The sequence below is a fragment of the Cetorhinus maximus genome, chromosome 26, assembly GCF_964194155.1.
Source record: "Cetorhinus maximus chromosome 26, sCetMax3.hap1.1, whole genome shotgun sequence".
NCBI lineage: Eukaryota > Metazoa > Chordata > Chondrichthyes > Lamniformes > Cetorhinidae > Cetorhinus > Cetorhinus maximus.
This window is the reverse complement of record NC_135904.1, coordinates 17339787-17351856: the sequence shown is the minus strand read 5'-3', so window position 1 is coordinate 17351856 and position 12070 is coordinate 17339787. Positions and strand designations below refer to the sequence as shown.

Here is a 12070-nt window from a genome sequence, read left to right as displayed (position 1 = left end):
CTTGACTCCAAAGGAATCCCACTTAATCCACCTCCCTTGAGGATGATGGGCAAATTACGATCTCTTGTGCTTTAATCACAGATGGTTGAGCTGCTCTGAAATCTCATGCAGTGCTATTATGTAACTTCCCACTTCACAGTCAAACACATCGCTTTCAGGACGTGTTATTTATTTGAGAGCACCCTGATTGTTGATCACAGCTCCCTTGCATTTGGCAATGTAGTTGACTCAAGCTGTAGCTTCACACAGTCAATATTTCAAACAGATTTGCAGCTGGGAAGGAACCTGTTGTATACATCTAATATTGGCTGTGCTCATTCATGGGGAGGTTTATATTCACAATCCCTTGAACTGGTGGAAGAGAACGATTAGATCAGTGATCTAACCAATGGGGTACTGGGAAAAGGCAGGGCAATGGCATTAGGTCATAATGCTCATTTGGAGAGCTGGTGCCGACACGATGGTCCGAATGGTCTCCTGTGCCATTAAAATTATGTGATTCTGTAATTCCATATGGAATTTGAATGTCAATGTTTATTCAGCCCTCCTGATTCCAAAATATCCCATTTTTTCCTGTTCTATTCCACATGCCCATTTCAAATTGGATCTGCAGCTAAATGTTTTATGACTAATATGCAATTTACTTGACCGTGACACATTGATTGATTTTGATAATTGGTTCATTGTTTTTCTAAAGTAAAGATTGAGTTGCAGCAGTTGTTTTCCTGGGAATATCGTATTACAATTGCACCCAAGGCAAGCATAATCTGGATCTGTTTAGGGTCAATAGAACAAAGGGAGTGGCACTTCCCTCTGTTATAGACCAAAACCTACATGAACTCCCAATCTCAACTAAGCTGTTGGCAACAAATACTGATGAGTCACTTAGAATCATAGAACTCTTAGTGTAGATTTGGCCCCTAATGCTTGTGCTAATATTTTGTCGAAATCACCTGTAATTCCATTTTCCTGCTTTTTCCATGTACCCTTTAAGAATTTCCTTCAGCTATTCTGTCTCTGTTTCAATAGACATGTGTGGGAGTACATTCCATATTCTAACAAACCTTTTCCTGAAAAAGAAATTCTAACTTCCCCCTTTGTGCTGGACGCCTATGTTAATGGAGCTGAGGAGAACTAGAAGAATGTAATTTATCATAAGCCTGTTGCACTAAGGAATTATGCAGGGCTACTTGATTGTAGAAGGAATTGCTTACCTATAAAGCTGTTAACAACAACAGCTTGGGTTTATATAGTGCCTTTTTTACCATAGTAAAACGTACCAAAGTGCCTCACAGAAGGATTATCAGACAAGTGGCTGCAGATATAGTGGAGGCATTGGTCAAAATATTCCAGAACTCACTGGATTTCGGGAGGGTCCCAGTGGATTGGAAAACTGCTAATGTGATGCCCCTGTTCAAGAAGGGAGGGAGACAAAAAGCAGGAAACTATAGGCCAGTCAGTCTATCATCTGTCGTTGGGAAAATGCTAGAGTTCATTATTAAGGAAGACATAGGGCATTTAGAAAATCTTAATGCAATCAAACAGAGTCAATATGGGTTTTGTGAAAGGGAAACCATGTTTGACAAATTTGCAAGAATTCTTTGAGGTTAAAACAAGCAGAGTTGATAAAGAGGAACCGGTAGATGTAGTGTATCTGGATTTCCAAAAGGCATTTTATAAGGTGCCACATAAAAGCTTATTGCACAAGCTAAGAGCTTGGTATTGGGGGTGATGTATTAGCATGGATCGAAGATTCATTGACACACAGAAGACAGAGTCGGGATTAATGGGTCTTTTTCAGGTTGGAAAGACGTAACTAGTGGAGAGCCACAAGGATCAGTCCTAGGGTCTCAATTATTTACTATCTATATTAATGACTCGGAGGAGGGGGCAGAGTGTAATGTATCCAAATTTACTGACAATACAAAAATAGGTGGGAGGGCATGTTGTGATGAGGACATAAGGAATCTGTAAGGGGATCTAGACAGGTTGAGTGAGTGGGCAAAAACTTGGCAGATGGAGTTTAATGCAGGAAAGTGAGAGGTCATGCACTTTGGTAGGAAAAGTCAAAAGGCAAACTATTATTTAAATGGAGACACTCCAGAAAAGTGCAGCACAGAGGGATCTGGATGTTCTTGTGCATGAAACTCAAAAGGTTAACGTGTAGGTGCAGAAAGTAATTGAGAAGGCAAATGGAATTTTGGCCTGTATTGCTCGGTGGTTGAAGTTTAAAAATAGGGAAGTCTTGTTACAACTGTACAGGGTGTTGGTGAGGCTGCAGGATACTGCAGCAGTTGTTTTCCTGGGAATATCATATTACAATTGCACCCAAGGCAAGCATAACCTGGATCTGTTTAGGGTCAATAAAACAAAGGGAGTGGCACTTCCCTCTGTTATAGACCAAAACCTATAAAGTACTGTGTACAGTTTTGGTCCCTATATTTAAGAAAGGATATACTGACATTGGAGGCAGTTCAAAAGAGATTCACTAGGCTGATTCCTGGGATGAAGGGGTTGACTTCTCAAGAATGGCTAAACAGGTTAGGCCTTTATTCATTAGAGTTTAGAAGAATGAGGGGTGATCTTATTGAAACGTACACGATTCTGAGGGGGCTTGACAGGGTAGATGTGGAGAAGATGTTTCCACTAGTGGGGGAATCTTGAACTACGGGACATAGTTACAGAATAAGAGGGCACTCATTTAAAACTGAGATGCAAAGGAATTTCTTCTACGAAGGTAGTGAATGTCTGGAATTCTTTACCCCAGAGAGTTGTGAAGGCTAGATCACTGAAAGTATTTAAAGAGGAGATAGATAGGTTTTTGAAATACCGGGGAGTTGAGGGCTATGAGGAGCTGGCACAAAAGAGGAGTTGAGGCCTGGGGCAGATCAGCCATGATCTTATTGAATGGCGGGGCAGGCTTGAGGGGCCGAATGGCCTACTCCTGCTCCTATTTCTTATGTTCTCAGATTTGACAGAGAGCCAAAGAAAGTGATATTAAGACAGCTCATCAAAAGCTTAGTTAACGAGGTAGGTTTCAAGAAGTGACTTGGAGGAGGAAAGAGAGGTGGAGAGGTTGAGGGCGCAGACAGATTCTGTGTTGATAGATTGCTGACACGGTTTTAGAATGTATGTAATTGTAGTTTGTTTGTAGTATTGAATATGATTAAAAAGCATTTGCCCAAATGCTGTGCATTGATAATTACTGCTGTGCTATTGAACTGGGATCATTAGCTCTATGATGTAATACTGATGCTCTGGCTTGAAAGAATGTGTCCATGTGTATCAAAAGAAAAATTGAAGTTTTAATTTGACATTGAGAGTTTAATTCTTCATTTTTCATATTGCTCTGAGATAATGCTAGCCATACATGTAGCAATACATAAAAATTTAAGTTGAATTTACTTTTCCTTAGCCCTTCTGAAATGAAGGACCATTTTCTTCATGCATCAATGGATCTGTAAACTGTAAGACTATGGTATTCCTATTGTAGGTTATAGTTTTCTATAATAGACCAATGGCTCTGTGAATGCATTGGTGTATGCATTGAGCGAAAAGTGAGTATTAATCAAAAATATTGACTGTAGGGTTTAAACTCTTGTTGCATTTAATGAGGTACTGTACTTATAATTTGAATATTTTTTATTTCCTAGGTATTGTTTTGGTAGCCATCAACCCTTATGAACAGTTACCTATCTATGGAGAAGATATCATCAATGCCTACAGTGGGCAGAACATGGGAGACATGGATCCTCATATCTTTGCTGTGGCTGAGGAGGCGTACAAGCAAATGGCCAGGTTTGTGCGTTAGCTCATTCAGCCCCATGCCCTATTGAAACAGAGGAATGCATTGTTACAATTCACACGCTTAGCATGTAACCAAAAAAATTGCCAGCAGATCGACTTGCCTGTAAATCTTGTACTTTTGCTGAATATTTTGATTTTTTTTTTGTTTTGTTTTAGAGAAAGACTGGCATTTATATAACACTCTTCTTGACCTCAGGATGCCCCACGACGCTTTGTAGTCAATGAACCGCTATTGAAATGTCATCACTGTTGTTATGTAGTTTAATGGCTGCTTTCAATTTTTCTACGTTCAATATCCATGCAAATATTGACGTGCACCCAGGAACCCCTCGTTCCAACACCTGAGAGAGATCTATCCAAAATGTTACGATTTCAGAAGCTATCCTCTTACTAGTGAGCAAGAAGAGGACAGCATTCTACTAAGTAAACAAATAGCAGAAAAATGCAGCTGGATAGACACCTGCCCTCGTGGGCAACCTGGTTACTGTGAAACCCATGGGTGGTTAAATTGGATAAAACCTTTGAAAAGGCACATGGGGGTTGCAGTGGACAATTAAACCACACCTCGTTATGCACATTAAATGCTCTACCTGCGGTTCTGCAGGTTACTGTGTGCAGCCGATGTGAGCCGTGCTGCCGTTTGGCTGCATGTATCAGCAGGGCTCTTGATATTGTGGGTGGCTGGAGCTACTTAATAGCAACCTGCATCTCTTAATGGGGAGGTATGTTGTAATTGGAAGAAGAGTGGAAAACCTTTTGCAAAGTGACTCTTGCTGTGAAAGTTTGAACCCGACTGAACATGCAAAAGAGCTTGCACCGAAGTTTCCTGGTAATACTAGCACTGGAAGTGCTAGTGCAAAACATGGAGAGGAGGAGAGACACCTTGTATCTATAGGGGGGCAGAAAACCCTCAAGACGTTTGCTCAGGAGGCAGTGGGAAGAAGCATTGGTGGAGGCTATGGGCCAAGTGCTGGTAAATGGGATTAGGTAGAAAGGTCAGGTGTTTCTCACGTGCCGGTGCAGACTTGATGGGCCGAAGGGCCTCTTCTGCACTGTGAGATTCTGTGAGGCCAATGTCACGTGTGTAGTTCCAAGAATATGGTTGCAGTGCAGAAAGAAGTTTAAGGATCTGATGAAAGTTGTCAGGGTGAGTGAGTTCAGAGTTCAAAATTCAAATGGCATTGGTATAATCCCCGTAGGACTGATAACTTTTAAAAAGGGATGAATTTCCCTAATGACCAACAGAAATAACCCAAGGACAAGATTTCGCATTTTAAGACTTCTACTGTAACAAAGAAACTAAAATCAACTAAACTAAACATTACGTTACAGGCAATTAATTTATCGAACTAAAGAATAATACTTTGGCATTATTTAGCCAATGTAATCTGCACTTCTGGCAGATGTGTGTAGCATGACAAGAATGAGTCCAAAGTTTCCCTCTGCTCTCCAGCAGGCTTACTACTTCCTGCAGTGTTAGGTTGAAACTACAGTGTTCTTTGAAAGTTGTTTCACTTAGCCTGATCTCCAGATCTGCCTTCCATCAGCAAGACACACTTCGGTGACCCCTTGTTCCTTAACTCTCCAAAAGTCCATCGGCTCTGTTCTCTTTCTTTCGAATAAAAATTGAATTCTTACAAGCATCCTGCTTCTCCACAGCAGTATCTGCCTTGTCTCTCTCTCTCTCTCTCTCTGCCTGTAGATACAAAAGCAGCTTTCCCTTTTGTGAGTTACTGTGTAAAAGTGTGAAAACTGTTGTTTGATTTCAATAAGTTTCTGTTTGAGTTTCAGCCCCCGGCAACCAGACCTCCATAGGCCTGTCTCCAAGTTGGGATGTTTCTGAATTCCCAATTTCACCTTGTGTTGAAGGAGACATTTTAAAACATAACAATCTTGTAAAGTCCAGATGTGCCTGGGATGAGACAGTGCTGGTCACCATAGGAAGGACCATCATTGAGTCTATGGCCACTGGTGGTATTCAGGGATTACTGATGAGAGTATCTGTGTACCTAATCATCTTTCTCTCTTCCCATCTCAATTTCTCCTGACTGTAAATAAGGGGCATTTGTGCATGAACACACCCTCACTCAAATTTGTCTCATTAACATGGAGTACACGCATTGTTTATTGAAGCACCTCAACATTTTTTAAAAAAAAGGTCTGGGTCATCATTCCATTTTTTTCTATTTAATTCCATCAATTTATGTTGACTTGCACTCTGTTCTATATTTGGAAGATAGATGCCTCTTGATTTCTCATCTAACATGTTTACGCCATCACAGTATGAATCATTTGAAACTCATTACCCAGTAAGTAATGAGCTGCTGAAAATTTTCAAATTTTGTAACCTATTGTACCATAAACCTACTGCAACCAGAAATGGATTGGACTTCTAATTGGACTTACAGACTGCAGATGATGTAAGCATGTATTCCTTTCTTCCACTTCTTCTCCCCTCACCAAAACCACAACCCCTTGTCCCTTCTCCATTTCCAGTCAGAGGAGGAAGAGGAAAAATGACAGTGAAGGTTAAGGGACACAGTCACTCAATCTTACACTTGCAGCCATCAGCTCCGAGACTGACATTGCATGTAATTTAGAGGCTAAGATAATGGAAGGATCTGCACGTGGTGAGACACCATGAAGGATAACACAGCTCAATCAAGAGTGAGGTTACACACTAGTTCTGTTTTCGAAGGCTCAGTTGAATGTGGATGGGCCATGTTATAGAAGCAGGTTAATAGCTGCACATAACCAAATGCTTCTTGGACTGGAAAGCCTACATACACTGCAAAGCAGAGGAATCCAGCATCAATTTGGCATAGGTCTTTGTGTAGAGTTAACGACCCATCCTTTCCAACATAGAACAGTGGTCACCTCGATCAGCACATCTCTAGAACCCACCGTCATACAGTGTCTGATGGTTGATGGCTGCTGTTTGTGCTGCAGTGGAAGAGTGCTATCAACTGTCTGAGTGTTGCTGTTGCAGTGGAATCTCAGCTCTGGCGATAACTCCTTTTTTATTTGTTCATGGGATGTGGGTATTGCTGGCTAGGCCAACCTTTATTGCAAAAATCGAATTACCTGGAAAAACTCAGCAGGTCTGGCAGCGTCGGTGGAGAAGAAAAGAGTCGACGTTTCGGATCCACACGACCCTTCAACAGAACTGAGTATAGTTAGGAGAGGGGTGAAATATAAGCTGGTTTAAGGTGGGGGGCGGGGGGAGAGAAGTTGAGGGTGGGGTGGTTGTAGGGGCAAGCAAGCAGTGATAGGAGCAGATAATCAAAAGATGTCACAGACAAAAGGATCAAAGAGGTGTTGAAGGTGGTGATATTATCTAAGATAAGTGCTAATTAAGAATGGATGGCAGGACACTCAAGGTACAGCTCTAGTGGGGTTGGGGTGGAAAGACTGACAAGGTATTAGTTGTAGATTTAAAAATAATGGAAATAGGTGGGAAAAGAAAAATCTATTCAGAGGACATTTAAGAGTCAACCACATTGCTGTGAGTCTGGAGTCACATGTAGGCCAGATTTCCTTCCCTAAAGGGCATTAGTCAATCAGGTGGGCCTTTACAACAATCTACAATGGTTTTATGGTAATCACCAGACTTCTAATTCCAGATTTTTATTGAATTCAAATCTCACCATCTGCCATGGTGGGATTCGAACCCAGAGCATTACCCTAGGTCTCTGGATTACCAGTCCAGTGACAATATCACTACGCCACCACCTCCCCAACTGTTCAAAAGGATATCTTTGCAGCCTATCAATCTGTCTTCCTACGGACCAGCAACATTGCCCTGAGAAAGCGGCAGTTTCTCCATGGCACACAAACTTGCTGCCATCTCTGAGTGACCACATTTCCTTCTTTGACCCCTGCCACTGTGCCACTGCACTTGCTGTCGCCAGTCAAATAGCCAACCCAGACCGTTGCAGCCCGTGCTGAGGTGGTGCAGTCCGAAGCTGGGTCCTCTAGGCCCAGAGCTGCTCAGGTTTGTCCTCCAAAACAGTCTCTGACTGAGAGTGCGCAGCTTTCCATCTTCCAGGTTACAGCCACCAGGGAAGCACCTCGTAGGAGTATTAAGATAGGTAAAGGCGCACAGAAGTCGGGCCCTAAGGGAGTGCACAAGAATGATTAGTTTATTTCCTGTGTTCCAAAAGCATGTACAATTGCACCAGCAACCTGAAGAAATAATCCAGTAACTAACCTGTGAGTAATTTATGATAATAGCACTGGTCAGGTGCCTTTCATTTTGTTTAATGTCATGTACAGCTGTGTGAGGTTAAGACACAATGTTTGGCTAGTGTGTGCAATTGAAAAATGTCAACAGTGGCTTCAAGTCAGCATTAGACATGCATTCACATCACCTCGCTGCTTTGCGTGCTGTTGGTTGTTAGCCATATGCCCAAACCCCTTTAACGAGATACCGCCCCGTGCATGTCCTGTCAGATGTGCACATTCCCCTCGATCCCATGTTCCAGTCTTATGTGACTGTGTATCACTCAATTTAGCACCCGTGGTTTCTTCATAGGCATTTGACTAAATGTTTGCAATTCACTATTTAGCTATTTCTTTAGCGCGCAATTGTTGTGGTGGATTAGTTGCTTCTTTGCTGCTTTGTTTACTATATTTATCTTTGTGCTTTGGCACTCTTGAGAATGACCGTTCTTTATAGTTTCCAAAAATGTATGGGTTATGCCATCGATGAAATGATTATTTTGCTTCTGGAAGTCTCGAGTACTGAATTATGGAATAAAAATAAATTATAATGAGCCTGAGAGCATTTATTTATAACAGTCTTTAAATGAGCAAAAAATCTAATAACTCTTTTAAGCATTTCGTTAACTTCTGTGGTTACATCTGAAGAAAAGGGCAGATGCTGTGGGTGATGGTGCAGTCACTTATGAACACAATCTTTGGTGTCTGTGCAGCTGAGCACTTGTGCATGAACATATCCCTCACTCAAAATTGTCTCATTGACACGGAGTACACGTGTTGTTTATTGAAGCACCTCATAACACGCACTTTCTTATTAAAATAAACCTCTGGATCACCATTCCATTCCATTTTATCCATTTAATTCCATCAACCCATGTTGACTTGCACTCGGTTCTGTATTTGGAAGATAGATGCCGTTTGATCTCATGTGTAACACGTTTACACCACGTTAGTATGAATCATTTGAAACTCATTACCTCGTGTGTAACGAGCTACTGAAAATAATTAAATTTTCAAATTTTGTAACCTATTGTATCATAAACCTATTGTAATCAGAAATGGATTGGACTTATGATTTAACTAGATTGCTGTTGACCTATTCTTAATTTAGGATAGAAGTAATGCTATTGATTTTTAACCATCTATCCAGCTAGACTATGGAAAATCAAATCTAATTTGTGAAGATAAATCTCTCCGTTTGAAAGAAGCTCTATGCTTTTATTGAAAGTGTTTTAAGCAGTTGAGGGCTTGCTGGTTCAAAAGCAAAATACTGCGGATGCTGTAAATCTGAAATAAGAACAGAAAATTAAAGTTTTTCAGGTTGTAACCTTTCTTCGGGAGGGTTCACTGTTGTTGGTGTGACCTGGTACATTAATCACAAAATGTTAGTATGCAGGTGTGCAAGTGATTAGGTAGGCAAATGGCATGTTGGGTGTTTATTACCAGGGGAATAGAATGAAAAAATGGGGAAGTTTCACTATAGCTGTGCAAGGCCTTGGTGAGACCACATCTGGAGGACTGGGTGGCCTGTTTTGGTCTCCTTAGTCAAAAAAGAATATAATTGCATTAGAAGCAATTCAGAGAAGGTTCACCAGACTCATACCTGGGATGAAGGGCTTATCTTATGAAGAGAGGCTGAATAGGTTGGGCCTATACCCATTGGAGTTTAGAAGAATGAGAGGCAATCTTATTGACACACACAAGACCCGGAGGAGTCTTGATAGGGTGGATACCAGGAGAATGTTTCCCCTCATGGGAGAGACTAGAACCAGGGGGCACATTTTAACAATAAAAGATCTTCCTTTTTAGACGGAGATGAGAATTCTTTTCTTTGACGAACGTTAGTATGTGGAATTCTGTTCCTCAGAAATTAGTGGAGGCTGGGTTATTGAGTCAGATAGATTGATTGATAGTCAAGGGAGTCAAGGGTTATAGGGGGAAGACAGGAAAGTGGAGTTGAGACCACAACCGGATCAGCCATGATTTTATCGAATGGCAGAGCAGGCTTGAAGGGCTGAATGGCCGACTCCTGCTCCTAAGCCCTATGTTCTGATGACGAACATGTCCATCATCCTATGCACCGAGTCCATTCCAATTACATCAAAATGCAGCACTGCAAAGAGCAAGTGTGCATTTTCCCTTTAGCTAAACAGAAACTAGTGTGTTTGTGAATAGGTGGAATAATCCCTTTAATAGCTGGAAGTCCTTAGTGTCATAATGTACCTGGAGTTGAGCTTCTAGCCAAGTATACCATGCTATCTTCTGTAACATTCACCCCTGTCTCATCTCATCTGCTGAACCTCTCAACCATGCCTTCAGTATCTCTAGACTTGATTATTTCAATGTAGTCCTGGCCAGCCTTCCAACCTCTGAGCTTGAGGTCATCTGAACCTTTGCTGCCTGTATCCTAACTTACACCAAATTTTGTCTGACCATCAACCCTGTGTTCGCTGCCTTATATTTGGCTCCTGGTTAAGCAACATCTTGATTTTTAGAATCCTCATTCTTGTTTTCAAATCTCTCCCCTCCTTATATTGGTGATGTCCTCTAGCCCCCCCACAATCCTCAGACACCTGTGCTCTTTAAATCCTGTCCTCTTACACATCTCGTTTTGATTGCTGCACCATTGGTGGCCATGTATTCAGCTGCCTAGCTTTGGAATTCCCTCCCTAAATGTGAATTGGTGCGTTTTATTACGTTCAAGATGCGATACAAGTACAAACTTTAGTGATAGTAGAAGAGGCCCTAGTGGCTCTTCTATCCAGTTCCCAAATCTCTAAAATCCAAAACCCCAACTCCTTGTCCCATATCATCAATTGCTATCCCCACTTAATAATATTCACCTCCCTCCTTGAATCTGTTGGCACTATCCACCTTGCTGAACAGTTTGTAGCCTATATTCTCTGTATGGCAGCCAAACCCAAATTGTTCCTCTCCCCTCTGAGCTGAAGTCCACGTCCTCTTGTTGAGTTCATTCACACCTATTGTTGAGACGTAAATAATGGGAAATGTGGCAGAGGCCATGTTTGTCTCATTAGGATTAAATTTGCAGCAACTCACCACATATAATCAACGGTACTTGTGACCGGGGGATTGCCATTCAGAGAACCAGGTGCAGAGTGCATTTCCAGCCCTATCTGCCTCCGCTCTGCTGGGAAACTGACTAGGATCAAAGAGCCTATCTATCCATTTGTGCTGGTGGGTGGTTAAATTCAAACTCTGCTTTTCTATGTATCCAACATGGGTCCTCTTGAGTTGTTGCATATTTTGAGAATGGAAGCAATGTGATTGGCCTATTCCTTTCGATCTTGAAGAAGAACTTCCCTCCATCAAGCTCCTGGCCTCAGTCAGAGGAAATTGTACACTGGTCAGGAAAAAATACTTAATAACACACTTTGGACGAGAGCATTTTCACTCTATTTGTCGAGATTTAAAACAAATCTCCCCTTCTGCATTTCTTCCATTGGAAGTCATTTTGTCCTAAACATCCTTCTGCAGACGGCATGATCAGAGTCATTAGCTTCATGGTCCCATATATACCTCTTAGTTACTAGTCAGTTCCGCAGGCTCGCTCTCTTTCTGCAGCCTCAGTGAAACACCCTGTTGCATGACACACGACAGCGTGAAGGCTGGCTCACCTGAGGCACACTATACGGCACAACTAGTATCGTGGCTTTCTTGCTGAATAAGCTGTTTGATTCTCAATTCGATGAACCTCCAGCAAAAATATGGTTATTGCAGAAGAGCTCTCTTACTGAAACAAAAACAGAAACGGAAATACCTGGAAAAATTTCCAGGTATTTCCGTTTCTGTTTTTGTTTTGGATTTCCAGCATCCGCAGTTTTTTTTTTGTTTTTAGTTCTCTTACTGATCTCTTCATTTAAATGGAGTTTTATGTAAAGTCTGCCCACATTCCTGGAGAGGGAAGTAATCAATCAGCAGACAGATTGAGGTCTCTGCTTCTGTCGCAAGTTTATTTAAGGCTCTCATAAGGAACTGGCTTGTTTCTGCTTTATACTTCGCACTGAAATCGGACACAAAC

The 12070-nt window shown here is 41.6% G+C and overlaps 1 protein-coding gene across 1 annotated transcript in view; it reads left to right on the top strand.

Annotated features, from left to right (window-relative positions):
- The window catches only part of myo5aa (myosin VAa), a 193630-nt gene that overhangs the window by 60388 nt on the left and 121172 nt on the right, over window positions 1-12070 (top strand). The window contains exon 5 of the mRNA XM_078530249.1: window positions 3654-3798. Within this exon, the coding sequence (XP_078386375.1) occupies window positions 3654-3798 (145 nt within the window). The remainder of the gene's footprint in view (window positions 1-3653; window positions 3799-12070) is intronic.